The 14,448-nt window shown below is 56.4% G+C and overlaps 9 protein-coding genes across 9 annotated transcripts; 6 read left to right on the top strand and 3 right to left on the bottom strand.

Moving 5' to 3' along the window:
* K452DRAFT_318400 (uncharacterized protein) lies at window positions 1-1,157 on the bottom strand (the record flags this gene model as incomplete). The annotated part of the gene is made up of 3 exons (XM_033544154.1): window positions 1-482; window positions 688-817; window positions 975-1,157. 3 exons carry the CDS (start codon window positions 1,155-1,157, stop codon window positions 421-423), a joined length of 375 nt encoding a protein of 124 aa, XP_033397807.1. The 3' UTR covers window positions 1-420.
* A 392-nt stretch (window positions 1,158-1,549) lies between these two features.
* K452DRAFT_227727 (uncharacterized protein) lies at window positions 1,550-1,747 on the top strand (the record flags this gene model as incomplete). Its single annotated transcript, XM_033536915.1, has 1 exon — window positions 1,550-1,747. A coding segment is annotated over one exon (198 nt), but the record flags the coding sequence as incomplete, so codon positions are not given.
* Window positions 1,748-1,848: 101 nt separating this feature from the next.
* K452DRAFT_26494 (uncharacterized protein) lies at window positions 1,849-2,379 on the bottom strand. The gene has a single exon (XM_033538721.1). It carries the CDS (start codon window positions 2,245-2,247, stop codon window positions 1,966-1,968), a length of 282 nt encoding a protein of 93 aa, XP_033397805.1. The 5' UTR covers window positions 2,248-2,379; the 3' UTR covers window positions 1,849-1,965.
* On the bottom strand, window positions 2,236-3,873 carry K452DRAFT_318399 (uncharacterized protein). Its single transcript, XM_033544153.1, has 3 exons — window positions 3,212-3,873; window positions 2,696-3,152; window positions 2,236-2,633 (listed from the first exon to the last, which is right to left on the bottom strand). Exons 1-3 carry the CDS (start codon window positions 3,813-3,815, stop codon window positions 2,513-2,515), a joined length of 1,182 nt encoding a protein of 393 aa, XP_033397804.1. The 5' UTR covers window positions 3,816-3,873; the 3' UTR covers window positions 2,236-2,512.
* Window positions 3,874-4,555: 682 nt separating this feature from the next.
* Window positions 4,556-6,247, top strand: K452DRAFT_287296 (uncharacterized protein). Its single transcript, XM_033540448.1, has 5 exons — window positions 4,556-4,684; window positions 4,740-4,796; window positions 4,864-5,203; window positions 5,254-5,694; window positions 5,747-6,247. Exons 1-5 carry the CDS (start codon window positions 4,561-4,563, stop codon window positions 6,099-6,101), a joined length of 1,317 nt encoding a protein of 438 aa, XP_033397803.1. The 5' UTR covers window positions 4,556-4,560; the 3' UTR covers window positions 6,102-6,247.
* Window positions 6,248-7,245: 998 nt separating this feature from the next.
* On the top strand, window positions 7,246-8,490 carry K452DRAFT_287293 (uncharacterized protein). The gene has a single exon (XM_033540447.1). The coding sequence runs from the start codon at window positions 7,293-7,295 to the stop codon at window positions 8,325-8,327; it is 1,035 nt and encodes a 344-aa protein (XP_033397802.1). The 5' UTR covers window positions 7,246-7,292; the 3' UTR covers window positions 8,328-8,490.
* K452DRAFT_26427 (uncharacterized protein) lies at window positions 8,410-9,020 on the top strand. Its single transcript, XM_033538681.1, has one exon. It carries the CDS (start codon window positions 8,493-8,495, stop codon window positions 8,802-8,804), a length of 312 nt encoding a protein of 103 aa, XP_033397801.1. The 5' UTR covers window positions 8,410-8,492; the 3' UTR covers window positions 8,805-9,020.
* A 436-nt stretch (window positions 9,021-9,456) lies between these two features.
* Window positions 9,457-10,876, top strand: K452DRAFT_287291 (uncharacterized protein). The gene has a single exon (XM_033540446.1). The coding sequence runs from the start codon at window positions 9,764-9,766 to the stop codon at window positions 10,853-10,855; it is 1,092 nt and encodes a 363-aa protein (XP_033397800.1). The 5' UTR covers window positions 9,457-9,763; the 3' UTR covers window positions 10,856-10,876.
* Window positions 10,877-11,634: 758 nt separating this feature from the next.
* On the top strand, window positions 11,635-14,109 carry K452DRAFT_318395 (uncharacterized protein). Its single transcript, XM_033544152.1, has 3 exons — window positions 11,635-12,494; window positions 12,542-13,009; window positions 13,058-14,109. The coding sequence occupies exons 1-3, from the start codon at window positions 12,036-12,038 to the stop codon at window positions 13,808-13,810; spliced, it is 1,680 nt and encodes a 559-aa protein (XP_033397799.1). The 5' UTR covers window positions 11,635-12,035; the 3' UTR covers window positions 13,811-14,109.
* The last annotated feature ends 339 nt before the right edge of the window (window positions 14,110-14,448 follow it).

Raw genomic sequence — 14,448 nt, 5'->3', positions numbered from 1 at the left:
GGGAAAGAAAAAAAAAAGAAAAAAGTGCAAATGTGATTGTCTCGAGTTAGAAGTACAGAAGATGGCACCGACGAGTGTCTTTTACTCTCTCCCCCTCTCTCTCCTCTCTTTCTGTGTCTTCCCTTCGCTCTCTTCCCCCCCTTTGTCGTTGCTGCAGCGGAATGACAGCACGCGTGGGTCGCCTGGAAACGCGCAGAGGATATCGCTTTCGGTCCCAAGAAAAAAACAAAAATAAACTCCTAGTCCAATGTGCCCTACGGTGATTGTGAAGAACGGGAGCAATAACTCCTCTGAGTATCCGAAGGGCGCATCGGCGTGTCCCTGAACCCTGTGAAAGAATCCCATGTGTCTAGAGCAATGACGCAAGAGACATCTTGCCCTGGCTTTTGAAGCTCAGTATCCCATTTCGTGGTTATCCGCTTAGAAGAATAGGCGGAGCAGCTCGAAGATAACACCGCCGCACAGGACGAAGGCGAGAAGGACTGTGGTGAGAGAAACAAATTAGTCTTTGGGCTCCTCAAGCAACAGCAATAAGACGCTCTACACCGCATCCGGCGCAGTATAGAAAGCGTACTCGTCCTCCACCATACGTGTTCAGTTCGGACATAGCGCCGGACATAACGCTCAAGGAACAGGCGCCAAAAGGAGCATCCCTGAGAAGCTGGGAAATGTTGAATGGAAACGTACTTATCCAGGTCTTGCTTATGGGGCTCTTGTGGACCTCCTGCTTCTTGACGACCGTGACGGGCTTGCCGCGCTTGTTGGCTTCCGACTTGGCGAAGCGCTCGTTGGCGAGGCGCTGCTGGGGGGTTTGGGCCTGTGACGTTGGGTGCCAGTTAGCACAATGGAGCTTTAGGGGCGCATGAGAGAGGCGGGTGCAATTGGCAGGTTGGGTGAAGTGATGGGGGCTCTTTGGGGGTAGCGGGGGGTGCGGCGGGCGTGTGTCTGTACCATTTTGTGGAGGTGGTGAATACGGAGGCGCGGGGAGTAGTAAAAGGGACGGCGAGCGAAGGAAGCGTGGAAGTGGCGTCGCTACAAGGGTCGAGGGTTGTCCTGGCGTCGTCGAGGTTGGCGGATATTCCAAGAGGGCAGGTAGAAGGGATGATCGGTTGCGGAGGAGAGCTTGAGGTCGCGCTTCTCTCCGCCCGCTCGCGCATTTTATGACCCTCGGCCAGAGACCACGTTTCCACTGCCGCGACGACCACACCACCCTCCAATCTAGGCAAAAAGAGTCACAGGTCTATATCCAGCTGCCTAGTCCGGCCTTCCACCATGTTCTCCTCCTCGGCGCGCTCCAGTGCCCGGTTGGCCGCGATGCACTTGCGCCGTCCCGCCTGCGGAGCTGCCTCGAGATACTCGTCGTACCAGCCGCCCAACCACCGCCCAGCCAAGCCTGAGAGCGGCGCGTCATCCAATGCCCATGTAAGCCCTTTGCCATTGCCTCCTCGGTTCCCAATGCGCGCTCTCCCCGCTGCTGCCGTATTGTCGTTGCCGTTGTCGTTGTCGGTCCTCGCAGAGACAGAACTTCGCAAACTAACCATGCTCCGGTCCTCAGCGCGCCTTCTACGGCGACTTCGGCCTCCCCGTCCTCAAGGTGTTCTTTGGCGCCCTCGCCACCTACCAGGTGCTGTACTGGGGGTGGCTGAAGCTGGAGAGCATCGAGCTCAAGGACGAAAAGAACGGCGAGATGGCGCGGCTGGAGCAGCAGGTGCGGGAGCTGGCGGGCAGTAATAAGGGCAGCAAGTAGCTACGCCGGGACCGGTCAATGGCCTAGAGCGGATTGCATTCATGAGCTCTGGCAATGGCAAACAAGAAAAAAGACAAAAGGCGTTTGGATAGAGAGAGGGGTTGCCGTCGGTGGCGTTGTTGCGCAGCTCGTCCTTCGTGATGCGGCTCCCCGCCACCGCCATCACTACCACCACCATCAACCACCGCCGCTCTGCGCCGCATAAGAAAGAAAAAGCCTCACGGCCTCACAATCGCCCCCAATATGAGGACGGCGGCGCAGTTGCATATATCATCGGCCCGCATCGACAGACATTCGCACCTTGACCGGCGAACCGTGTAACTGGCCAGCTTGAGATCCGGCCGGCCCGACTGAGATGAGGCCATGGTCTGATGTCGTGTGCAATACAGCGGGCCGGGCTCCAACATCTCAAACCACGCCTCAGAGCGTACACTGGGCCCAATTACCTTTCGAGGCCAGGCCCCGGGCTGAGAATAGCAGGATGATCTGCGCGGTAGCATGGATGGATGCTTCGAGCCTTATCGGAGGGCTAGGACCATGCCGTTTTTTCACGCAAGCAACTTAACAGTAAGATACAAAGATGCAAAGATACGAAGATACGGAATGTTTCGGAACGGCGTCAGGATGCTTGTATATTACACGCCTAGCTCCTTCTATCATGCTAAAGTGACCTGCCGTGCTATGGACCGCAGCATTCTCCATGAACGCCTCCGCAGTACCAGAATCGTGACGCAACCGCATTCTCCTGTACGGGGGATTGTGAGATTACAACTTGGCATAATCAATCTTGCCCTCGAGCTTCTTCGTCTCCGCCATCTTGCGCACCGCCTTGTTGAAGTCGTCTTGACTGATAGCGTCGCGGTAGTCCTTGATCGCGAAGAGACCACTAGAAAACAAATCGTTAGCCGCTGGAAACCTAGGTAGAAGAGATAAAAAAAAGTTGCTTACGCTTCGGTGACGACGTTCCGCAAGTCGGCGCCGTTAAACCCATCACTCATCTTGACAACACTTTCGAAATCAATCTCTCCCTCCGTCACCACGCTTGCGGCGTGGATCTTGAGGACCTCCAATCTGCCTGCCTCGTTCGGCAGCGCAATCTCGATCTTCCTGTCCAAACGACCTGCACGCAGTAGCGCAGGATCCAGAGTGTCGGGCCGGTTGGTGGCCATGATGATCTTGGTTTTTCCAAGGTAGTCGAAACCGTCCAGCTGGTTAAGCAGCTCCATCAGCGTACGCTGGATTTCACGATCTGCCGATGTACCCTCCGAGAACCTGCGACCGCCGATGGCATCGATTTCGTCCATGAAAATGATACAGGGTTCGTGTTCTTTTGCGTAGCCGAACATTTCGCGAATAAGGCGGGCGGATTCACCGATGTACTTGTCCACAATGGCAGATGCGACGACTGAGTAATGTGAATGTGAGCTTGATATTCGAGCAGGGAGACGTGCAGACTAAACTCACCCTTTAGGAAGTTCGTCTCCAAACTGCTTGCTACGGCACGAGCCAAGAGCGTCTTTCCAGTTCCCGGCGGTCCGTACAGCAAGACACCCTTTGGCGGCTTGATGCCTACACGCATGAAGAGCTCCGGGTTCTTCAGAGGCAGCTCGATGACCTCACGAAGTTCTCTGATCTGTTCATTCAAACCACCAATACCGCCAAAGTTGATCTGGCCAGGGTCCTCCAGCGACATGTTGTAGACAAGAGGGTCGACTTCTCGGGGAAGCATGCGCATAATCGTAAGCGTGGTCATGTCTAGCGCGACACGAGTTCCTTGCCTCAGCTTCGCCTTGTCGACCTTGGACCGGCAGCCGACGACATAACGGGGACCAGAGGATGCCTTGACGATGAATCTTTCTTCGTCCAGCTGCTTCAGCACCTCTCCTATTATCTGGCCGACGCTCTGCAGCGCCTTGATGTTGTCCTCAGACACGTCGTAGTCATGCTGAAGGCCCTTGATCTCCAGCCGCAGGGCCTTGAGCTTTGCCTCCCACTCTCTTGATTCCAGAAGCTTGCCCTTGTACTGCTCGAGCGCCTGATCGCGCTCGGGGTCGATGGTGCCGCTCATGTTGACGTCGGTCGGCGAGTGGCTAGGGATGTGGCAGGCGTGGCGGATCGGATCGGGGAGTTTCGAGGAGCAGCTTTACGGCGATCAGAGGAAGATGCGGCCAAGTCGCGGATGCAGACGGATGTGGGCGTTGAGATGAAGAGGGGCGAGAGAGCGAGGTTGCGATGATGATGAGCTGCTCTATCTGGAGTACCTACCTTAGCCACAAGCTCCAACAGCTTCACGGGCCCGGGCTTGGCAGTAGACTTAGTCAGGACGCGTTTGTTTAGTCACGTGCCGTCTTGTGACGAGCTGGCCATAGCTTCGGTGGCGTTGGCGGGGCTGCCCGTGTTTCTTTTCGTAAACTGACCCCGCCGCTATCTCTCAACGAATTTCTGACGCATTCATAAGTTCGGTCACCTCACTCTCTCCTTCTCATCCACTCCTGAATTTTCTTCGTCACTCGATAGAACATCCATCGTCAGTGTAAGTCACACTATCTCTTGCTTTACGTCCCAAACTAGTCGTGCGGCCGAAGCTGGCCTAAGGGAAGTGGGATGTGCACAAGGTTGCCCAACCGCGCATTAGCACGCATCGGACGTGCTACTTGCTTCGAGGGATGCAGAACCCTGAGAAGCAGCTGACATCACACCAAGGGTACCCACTGCATTGGCCCTTGGAGTGTCCAGCTTCACATTTAAATACCGCCCTGTCCCTCCCTCCTCAAGACTTTCTACTAACAAGATACCCATCACCTTCAGAAACAATGGCCATTACCAAGATCCACGCCCGCTCCGTCTACGACTCTCGCGGTAACCCTACCGTCGAGGTCGACATCGTCACCGAGACTGGCCTTCACCGTGCCATCGTCCCCTCCGGTGCCTCCACTGGTATGCCATCACCGGCCTACCTCGATCATCGAACTCTAGTTGACAATTACAACAGGCTCCCACGAGGCCTGCGAGCTCCGTGACGGCGACAAGTCCAAGTGGGGTGGCAAGGGTACGTCTATAGAGATCCCAGCTATACCCCGCCTAAAGTGAGGGGCAGACGTTAACAACATATCCAGGTGTCACCAAGGCCGTTGCCAACGTCAACGATATCATCGCTCCCGCTCTTCTGAAGGAGGGCCTTGATGTCAAGGACCAGTCCAAGGTTGACAAGTTCCTCATCGACCTCGATGGCACCCCCAACAAGACCAAGCTCGGTGCCAACGCCATCCTTGGTGTCTCCATGGCTGTTGCCAAGGCTGCCGCTGCTGAGAAGGGCGTTCCCCTCTACGCTCACATCTCCGACCTTGCCGGCACCAAGAAGCCCTACGTTCTTCCCGTTCCCTTCATGAACGTCCTGAACGGTGGTTCCCACGCCGGTGGCCGTCTGGCCTTCCAGGAGTTCATGATCGTTCCCAGGTAGCTTTACCCTTCATTTTCGGCGCGAATTATACGCTAACAGTACCTAGCGAGGCTCCTACCTTCACCGAGGCCATGCGCCAGGGTGCTGAGGTCTACCAGCAGCTGAAGAGCCTGGCCAAGAAGAAGTACGGCCAGTCTGCTGGCAACGTTGGTGACGAGGGTGGTGTCGCTCCCGATATCCAGACCCCCGAGGAGGCCCTTGACCTCATCACCGACGCCATCGAGAAGGCTGGCTACACCGGCCAGATCAAGATCGCCATGGACGTTGCTTCCTCCGAATTCTACAAGACCGAGGAGAAGAAGTACGACCTGGACTTCAAGAACCCCGATTCCGACAAGAGCAAGTGGCTCACCTACGAGCAGCTGGCCGACCTCTACAAGTCGCTGGCTCAGAAGTACCCCATCACGTCCATTGAGGACCCCTTCGCCGAGGACGACTGGGAGGCCTGGAGCTACTTCTTCAAGACCTCTGACTTCCAGATTGTTGGGTAAGTTGCGCTTAATTCTCCGCGAAATTTCTTGAGCTGACTTGGTACGCAGTGATGACTTGACTGTCACCAACCCCTCTTTCATCAAGAAGGCCATCGACCAGAAGGCCTGCAACGCCCTTCTTCTGAAGGTCAACCAGATCGGCACCATCACCGAGGCCACCCAGGCTGCCAAGGACGCCTTCTCCGCCGGCTGGGGTGTCATGGTTTCTCACCGTTCCGGTGAGACTGAGGATGTCACCATCGCTGACATCGTCGTCGGTCTCCGCGCCGGCCAGATCAAGACAGGTGCTCCTGCCCGTTCCGAGCGTCTGGCCAAGCTCAACCAGATCCTCCGTATCGAGGAGGAGCTCGGCAGCCAGGCCGTCTACGCCGGCAAGAACTTCCGCACCGCCGTCAACCTGTAAAGGTGAGGCGAAGCCGGTCTTGAATTTCCAGCGCCATTGTGAAGAGGGCGCATGATGCGACGAAAGTATACACATTTCCTTATTACGTAGCAACGGGGTTGTAAATCCCCAAAAAGGTAGAGCGAAGAAAAAGCCGATTCCTACAAAATGATGAACGCGCGTGCAATGCATGATGTGGCAAGAGAGTTGCCCGTGAAGATGATCGCCGGACGCCGGAGCGAGAGCGGGACCCGCCGAGCCCTACGGAATGCACGGGCGCCAACGAACAACATCATTCGAGGGCGACTCAGACGACGATCGTAAATCGCGCAGCCACTTCTCCGACCATCGGACAACCGGAGGCGACTGCATCAATGTGAGCAGTCTTGTTTCATTACGCTTGCAGTAAACAAATGCCCCGCCGCGCCTTGGCCCCTGTCGGAATGTCTCTTGTCTCATCGCTCTCGGAGCTGCCCAGGATGAGCCAAGACGGGACCCGTATGAATCCACCTCACCAAGCTTTCCTCGTGCTCGCCCGCAATCTTATATCCAATCCGACAACATCCAGTGTGTTGTGGCTGTTTTCTGCTCGTGTCCGCAAGCAATAGTATGGATGGCAAAAGCGGCGGGACAGTATTTTTGGTATCCCTTCATGAGCATGGCATACGGTTTTTTCAACCTTCTCTAGGTGTCTTCCTTATCCCCTGACTTCCCACGTGCTACTTTCTTCCATCCCGAATACTAGACCAGCATGAACCATTCGTCCGCAACCTCTCATACCAAAGGACTCCATGTATTCCTTGCTTGGCGGCAACTGGGTTTCACTGAATCCACGGGTCAGCCGCATTCCTGCGGCATGTTTAATTGTTCTCACTCGAGGTCCTATGCATCAGCCTGAGATGGATATACCAAGACAGCATTCCGGGTACAGGCGCATAGGCGTCAACAAACCGCAAATGGGACTTATAAGCTGTATCTCCATCTTCAATGGACCCCCATCACCGACTTTCGTTAACCCTCAGGCTTCGGAATCACTCGTTTAAAGCTCCGTCGTCCACCGTCACTCGTTTGCACTGGCATAGACGCCCTTCTCACTCTCGTTCACAGCGGTATCTTTCGTTTGTATTGCACTGTCTCTCACTTCTTCCTTGAGGATCATACCTCCACCCTAATAATACACACATAATCCTTTCACCTATCTCGCTGCCCTCCATGAAGGCAGCAGCACTCGCCACGGGGCTGGCGCTCGTCGCTGGCGTCTCATCCCAAGCTACGCCCAGCTACGTTACCGTCGTCACGTACAGACCATGCTCAGTCGTGACTGATACGATGCAGACGGTCGTGACGACGTGCCCGGATCCGTGCCCAGCAAAAACGGCGGCCACGCCAATGCACACGACCGTCTATGTCACCTCGTACGCTACTCTCTGCTCCACGGGTTGGGACCACAACACCTACACCGTCACCGAAACGTGCGGCGGCACCAAGCCTGCTTGTGGTGCTGCCCAGCCAACAGGCTACATCCCGCCGGGATTCACTACCACTGTCACCGTCTGCACTGCCTGCAACAAGGACAACACCCCCGTCACCGCTACCCTGACCGTCCCTGCCCCTGGCGGTAACGGAGGTGCCGGAGGCAACGGCGGACCTGGCGGAGCCGGAGGACCTGGTGGACCCGGTGGTAACGCAGGCCCTGGTGGTAGCACAGGCCCAGGCGGCAACGGAGGCCCCGGCGGCAATGGCGGTCCTGGAGGGCCCGGTGGCCCAGGCGGCCCTGGTGGTTCCTCAAGCCCTGGCGGTTCCTCAAGCCCCGGCGGCAACGGAGGTCCTGGAGGCAACGGGGGACCAGGCGGCCCCGGTGGTCCCGGCGGACCTGGCGGCAGCTCGGGATCCAGCGACCCCGCAGGGCCAGGCGGAAACGGCGGCGCAGGGGGCAACGGCGGGCCAGGCGGTCCCGGCGGAGCCTCGAGCCCAGGCGGCAACGGCGGCGCGGGCGGTAACGGTGGCCCTGGAGGACCTGGCGGCGCGGGCGGACCTGGTGGCAATGCCGCGCCGGCGTCTACAACGTCGCACCCCTTGATCGTGTGCCCGGGTCCGCAGTGCCCGCATACGACGACGCCGACTACAAGCGCCTCCCGTAGCACGACGAGTCTGGCCGTGCAGACGGCGAATGCGGGTTTGGAGGCGGCGAAGCCGCGGTGGTGGTTGGGCGGTGCCGGGGCGGCGGGGCTGTTGGCGCTGTTGTGAGGGGAGTTTTGATGTTGCGGGTGAGTTTGCTTGGTTCGTGATGCTGCTAGGACGATTTGCTAACGATTTGTGGTGGACACAGAGTCTCGGGGTTTGTGGGATTGTTGCTTCCGGTTGCCTTCACTCAGTGTTCGTCTGCGCAGACGGACTGCTTGGTTCTTCCCGATGGTTGCGCTGTTGCGCCCGTTTTTACTTTTTTTTTTTTTTTCCCAGCGTGGGTTCCACGTTGGTGCGCAGTGGGTGGTGGAGACGCGCCAGTTTGGCTTCAGTCTTCCCTCGCATCGGTGGGGCGTAATTGTAATTCTTTTTCATATCACCCTCATTGTCTTCATCACCTTCCCTTCCCTTCCCTTCCCTTCCCTTCCCTTCCTTCCTTTTATTTTCTCTTCTTCCACCCTTTTTACGGAGCACAATGCCTTTCGTTTCTCAGGCACTACTTCCTACGGCTTAATGGAGCTTGCATCGATGTACGAATAGAAAAGGCTATGTATGAATTTTAACAGCGCGTTGATTTTTATTTTTATTTTTTATTTTTATTTTTTTTTAAAAAAAAAGTATCTGCACAGCAAGTTCACGTGGTGCAATGCGGTGCGGAATGCACTGTGAAATGAAACAGCCAAGTGGTTCTTTGTCAGGCCGAGCTAATATTTGCAAGACAGTCTTATGAAATGACATCGAATACTAAAGAACACCCTCGACCTACAGCTAAGACAACAAGAAAAGTCGGCTCAAGATCTATAAAAATGCATTCTACACAAGATGAAAGAATCCTAACTCTAGCTACGAAAGATACATTTACGACTCCATATCAAGCAGCTCATGGAGCCCTGAATCGGCTACAATCAGCTTGGTCTCCTTTCTTTGTTTAGCACACTCACTCCGCAATGCACGACGTTATCCTGCTCCTTCCATGGCTTCTTTCCCGTTCCAGGCACGCACCAACGGTATTCTCCCTCATTCTCTTCTTAGAGAAAACGCTACACAATGTTTCTCTCCGATACACAGCCACCGCCATCGCTGCAGACAAAGCTATTATCCAGTGAATCGGCAACAAGCACGACAAACCTCGACAAAGAAGCCTCTTGTTCTTCCCATTATAGCATTCAGCTCAACAAAGCCCGTAGAGAAAACAATGCCGCTGTCACTGGACTATTAAACACTCGTGTTCCGCGCGGTGAAGAAGACGGATGAAATAATCAGACACAACACACACTCGGCCACTGAATCACACACATACGCAGTCGTTCTTTGCATACATACGCAAGAAAATAGCTAAGTGTTTTCTTTTGCACCCACGTACACGTACTTACCAGAAGACACCAGTAGCAGCAGTAGAAGCGCAGTGCAGGACACAGCGCAAGACGTACCCGTCTAGAGACCACCCACGATTAGAAATCCACGGCACCAGACGTATGTCCCCGATCCAAGCCGCCGCGATGAAGCAAACCCTCCGCTCCACCAGCAGCACTAACAGCAGCAGCAAGAACATCGTTGCTACGTCCAAGTCCTCAAAGCCCGACACCACGTCCAAAGGCTCCAGCTCTTCGCGCACTCGTTCCCCCACCCGCGCTCGCCGCCTCGAGGACCAGTCGTCCCATGCTGCGGCCACCCACGCCGCTCGCAATGCCTACACCAGCACGGCAGTGGAGGTTAAAGAGAGGGAGCACAGGGTGAGGGAGAAAGGTAGGAGCAAGGAAGGGGAGAGCCTGGGGAAGGGAACGATGCGGAAGGAGGCCCACCGTGCAGGAGAGAGCTTGTACGGCGAAGAGGCGCGCAAGAGATACGCGCAGAGGGAGAAGAGCAGCGACGTGTTCAAGGGCGAATTCAGAGAGGCCAAGGGCGACGTCGAGGTGTTGGTGAATGCGGCCAAGAACTGGGCGGCCAAGAAGCAGGGACACGAGGAGAGCAAGAAAAAGGAGGAGCTGAAGAGCACGATTTCCCGGCCCACGGTCGAAGTGCCGCAGAAGAAGAAGACGAGCTTCGATGTTCCGCGCACCGGCGGCATTCTTGGCCGCAGCCTCAGCAGAAAGGACAAAGACGGCAAGACGCCCACGACGGCCAAGTCCGCCATAGACAACTTCATGCGCCGGCTGCAGCCGGATCCGCGCCGTGACTCGGACGCCAGCTTCGGCTGCGTGGGCATCACGGACTCTCAAGTCGAGCTCGCGCAGCCCCTCTTACAGGCCGCTGCGGTGGAGCGCACGCTCGCGTCACAGGATTTCCGGCGGCCGATCACGCCGCCGGAGCTGAAGAGGGAGCTCTTTGGGCGGAAGAAGAAGCACGAGACGGTGGAGATGGCGAAGCCGTTGAATGTGCGCAAGGTTACCCCGGTTGCTGACGAGCAGATTGCGGCCAGAGCTGTTAGCAGGGGCGGTAAGAAGTACGACTCGGTCCTTTCCAACATGACCGGGCAGACGGATGTGTCGTCTCTCCGGGCGAGTTATGAGGCGCCACCCCCGCCTCCGCCAAAGGACTCGCGCTCGGTTGACAAGCACCGCAAGAACTTGAGGACTAGCGATTGGATCTAGGAGCGTGAGATGCAGGGCGTCTTGCGGGCCATGGTTCACGGCGCACAAAGGTAATGAGATCTAATGATAGAAGAATAGAGTGTGAATTAGAATTGAGAGAGAGGGAAGTGGAGTGGCAGTGCTATACATACCTACGACGATGATGATGATGATGATGATGGGCGGCGATGGTGTTGGGGCGTTAATCCCTGCACGCGTCGCGCGGGACAAGAAAAACTTAATGGAAAGGCATGGCGTCATGCGACATTGAATTAGGTGGCACGAATTGCGTGAGAGTGTCTGTAATCCGTAGCGGTGCCCAAGATAGAGTGGCAAGAGTATTATGAGCTGGCGAGGCGTGAGAGGGTGGTGGAAGAGGGCAAGCGCTGACGGACCAGGGTCTGTTGTGGCTGCAGCCAATCACGACGCGCATCACGCGTGTGCCTCCTGCGACCGTCGAGGCAGGCGCCAAGTTCGCGGCTTCCATTGGACCTCATGCAGCCGCTGGCAGGTACGACGACAAAGTCCGAGCGCGGCCTCGCTGCTGCTCTTCTTTGCCGCTCGCCCTGCATCATCTCATTCTCCCGTTTTCTCTCGTTGTGCTGTCTGCTGTCTGTTGTCTGTTGCCTGCCTTTCTTCCCGCTGCTCTCTCCCGTCGTTGCTGCCCGTCTTCAGCTGACGGCAACACAACCTCCCGCTTCCAGCTACCGTCTGAGGCTGGGTATGCATTATACTTCCAAAATCCAGACCAATGCTGATCTCCGCTGCAGGCCTCGACTCCGCCGTCTATTTCGGGACCTCAGCCACGTCCCGCCTATCACGGCGCATAGCACCCTGCTCTGCACCCTTCACTGGCGCCATCTTTTAGACGTCGTAAGTCCCGTCTCTCCACCTTGTGTGCCTCCGTTCCCACTCCTCCGCGCTTCGAAGCGCCCGCCCTTCCGCCAGCCAATCCGCGTCGTGCCCGACCAAGCGCTCGTCCAGACAAAAACCGCCCCTCCTCCATCCCGTCCCCGTCTGCATCTCTCCTTGTCGTTCTGTGCGTCGTCTTCACTCTCTGCTTTCCATAGCTCGCGCAAAGTCAAGCCGGTCTCGACTAAGCCGCTTGCGTCTCCTTGTGTCGTTGCTTTCGCGTCATCTTCCACTCTCTTCTGTTACGCATGAGCTCCTCACGTCATCTGCTCTGCGCCATTTGAAAGACATGTCAACCAACGAGCAAAAGACTCCCGCAGTGTCCATCACGGTCCGCCGCCCCTCGGTCGACTCTGTTGCGCCGTCCCTCAAGACTCCTCGAACCGCCCGCTTCGCCGAGGCCACGGCCGTATATTCGCCCATTGAACCCAACAAGGCCCCCTTTACCGAACTGTCTACGAATCACTACGCCCCGCAGCCTCAGCCTGCCGACGTCGGCTTTGGATATCTCAGCAACCGCGCCTCTGGCCACGAATCGTACGCAGGCGTCGAGATGGAGGACACCGACAGGAATTACCTGCCCCCGCCGACCCCGAGGTCCCCTATGAAGTCGCCCCTCAAGAGCGCCATGAAGTCGCCCGGAGCGCCTCCGCGTGACTTTGGCAATGTTCTGAGCCCTACCTTCCGTGAGGAGCAGGTTCTTGAGAAGGTCGAGGAAGACACGGACGTAGAGCAGGCCAAGGATTTGGTATGTGGTCCACTCTTTTCTTACGAGCATCCACTAACAACATGCAGAAAGTCAAGACTCGCGTACGCATAGCCAAGTTTATCCTGAGGGGTGTCAACTTCAGCTGCAGTCTTATCGTCCTTTCCATGCTGGCTTCGACCTTTGCTATCTTTAATGCTACCAAGAGCCTTCCGCCCCGCAACAACCTCCCTCCTTGGGCCGAGAACACCAAATCCTGGCCTCAGATCACCCTGCTCGTCATCGCATGCATATCGCTGTTCATGTCCATCGTTATCCTTCTCGCCTACTTTAGAGGTGGCCATCAACGTGCAGAAAGGGTGGCCGTCTACTACACCGTCTTCGCCGTCGCCTTCTTCATCTTCAGCATCGTCATGTGGGGTGTCGGCGCGGGTATTTTGAACCAAGCCAAGACGAGCAGTGGTAACAAGGATATCTGGGGCTGGGCATGCAAAGATAACGAGCGACGCACCCTGTTTGAGGATGACGTCGACTACGCCCTGGTCTGCAGGCTTCAGGTGAGTCTTATCAACAGCACAAAGCACGAGCACGGCTAACAACAACAGGACTGGTCCCTCGTCTGCTGCATCATCGAAGTCGTCGTCGAGACCCTCACCATCATCATCTACGGCATCGTCTTCTACCGCTTCTACAGCAAGCGTCAACTCCGCAAATCCATGGCGATCCGCGACCGTGCGCGCTCCGATCTCTACCTCGCCCAGCTACGCTCTCAATCCGCGCCGAACACGCCCGGTTTCGGACCACCACCCCTCACCCCCGGCGATGGATGGAAGCCTCCACCAGGCCACCCCCGCTACGTCGACCCGTACGCAGGCGCCGCCGCGGCCGAAGCTGGCGAGATGGGCATGAGCGTTGGTGGCCCCGCAGTGCAAGAGTCCACTGTCCAGTACCCCAAGGGCTACGCCCAGCCTAAGCCCTTCACGTTGCAGGCGCCGCCTATCCGCGTGCAGCAGGCAACGCCGAAGACGGCCCAGGTTGGCTTCGATGGTGCACCTGCTTCGCCGGACACGCCGAGGCAATCGGTCTCTCCGCCGTTGGCTGAGCAGCACCAATACCAGCCGCACTCGGATGTCAGCCCTCCGGAGAGCAGGACGCCGAGCCCGCCGCTCCAGTCACCAAGCTTTGCGCCGCAACAACAGCAGCAGGCGGAGCGCATTAACGAGCACGTGGGTGCCGCACCGGGCGAGCAAGTGTACGAGTCGGTACCGATTCCGGGCGCCTACACGAGTCCGTCTAGCCCGAGTGGCCAGCATCAGCACCAGCAGATGGGCGGCTTTGACTTTGGTACGGGACGGTGATTGAAGAATGAGGAGGGGTAATGTACATGTGGCCGACGCTTTTTCTGTTCTCTCCTTTCTTTTACATTCTTGATTGGCTTCACAGCTTCTTCTTTACTTTTTCTTTGCGTTTAGGATGGATATCACTGGATTGATACCTTGGGATTTGCTTTGGATATGCTTGGAAGATAGTATCGATCTATTCGTCGATATATGCACGTGGGAGTTGTGGGATGGGATAGGATGGTGATGGGCTTTGATTGAATGAAGGGATGGGCTGTATGTTGTTGATGAGATTGACGAGATTGTGTCATTGGGGCGAGGGGGGGGGGGGGGGGGGTGTAAGAGGCAGGAGGAATGGGATGGGATGGGGGATGGTGGTGGAGGAGAGGACACCAGACCGACTTGCCCTTCTTGTCTGTCACTGAGAAAGAAATTTAAGAATGGAACACACTTTCACGACGACTTCGAACATCTCCACTCAGACGTACCAAAAAATAACTGACAAAGTTGTTCCAAAAAAAAAACCAACCTAAAACGCCCATCTCTACCGCGTTGTTCGTTTTCGGGGTGTTCGTTAAGGTACAAGGAGAAGCAAAAGCATCAATCAAGCAAGCAAGCATGGAATGAGAAAACAAGAACAACAAGAACAAGAATAA

This window comes from Aplosporella prunicola (assembly GCF_010093885.1).
Source record: "Aplosporella prunicola CBS 121167 unplaced genomic scaffold K452scaffold_12, whole genome shotgun sequence".
Lineage (NCBI taxonomy): Eukaryota > Fungi > Ascomycota > Dothideomycetes > Botryosphaeriales > Aplosporellaceae > Aplosporella > Aplosporella prunicola.
The sequence above is the reverse complement of the archived record's forward strand: the minus strand, read 5'-3'. Positions and strand labels throughout refer to the sequence as shown.

What these genes read in the sequence shown, in the direction of transcription:
- K452DRAFT_287296 (XM_033540448.1), top strand. Translation starts at nt 4,561, where the DNA reads ATGGCCATTACCAAGATCCACGCCCGCTCCGTCTACGACTCTCGCGGT. An exon ending in CCCCTCCGGTGCCTCCACTG is followed by an intron (nt 4,685 to 4,739) that starts GTATGCCATCAC and finishes CAATTACAACAG; the next exon opens with GCTCCCACGAGGCCTGCGAG. An exon ending in GTCCAAGTGGGGTGGCAAGG is followed by an intron (nt 4,797 to 4,863) that starts GTACGTCTATAG and finishes CAACATATCCAG; the next exon opens with GTGTCACCAAGGCCGTTGCC.
- K452DRAFT_26494 (XM_033538721.1), bottom strand. Translation starts at nt 2,247, where the DNA reads ATGCTACCGCGCAGATCATCCTGCTATTCTCAGCCCGGGGCCTGGCCT.
- K452DRAFT_318395 (XM_033544152.1), top strand. Translation starts at nt 12,036, where the DNA reads ATGTCAACCAACGAGCAAAAGACTCCCGCAGTGTCCATCACGGTCCGC. An exon ending in TAGAGCAGGCCAAGGATTTG is followed by an intron (nt 12,495 to 12,541) that starts GTATGTGGTCCA and finishes AACAACATGCAG; the next exon opens with AAAGTCAAGACTCGCGTACG. An exon ending in CCCTGGTCTGCAGGCTTCAG is followed by an intron (nt 13,010 to 13,057) that starts GTGAGTCTTATC and finishes TAACAACAACAG; the next exon opens with GACTGGTCCCTCGTCTGCTG.
- K452DRAFT_287291 (XM_033540446.1), top strand. Translation starts at nt 9,764, where the DNA reads ATGAAGCAAACCCTCCGCTCCACCAGCAGCACTAACAGCAGCAGCAAG.
- K452DRAFT_318399 (XM_033544153.1), bottom strand. Translation starts at nt 3,815, where the DNA reads ATGAGCGGCACCATCGACCCCGAGCGCGATCAGGCGCTCGAGCAGTAC. An exon ending in GGAGACGAACTTCCTAAAGG is followed by an intron (nt 3,153 to 3,211) that starts GTGAGTTTAGTC and finishes CACATTACTCAG; the next exon opens with TCGTCGCATCTGCCATTGTG. An exon ending in CGGAACGTCGTCACCGAAGC is followed by an intron (nt 2,634 to 2,695) that starts GTAAGCAACTTT and finishes TTTGTTTTCTAG; the next exon opens with TGGTCTCTTCGCGATCAAGG.
- K452DRAFT_287293 (XM_033540447.1), top strand. Translation starts at nt 7,293, where the DNA reads ATGAAGGCAGCAGCACTCGCCACGGGGCTGGCGCTCGTCGCTGGCGTC.
- K452DRAFT_26427 (XM_033538681.1), top strand. Translation starts at nt 8,493, where the DNA reads ATGGTTGCGCTGTTGCGCCCGTTTTTACTTTTTTTTTTTTTTTCCCAG.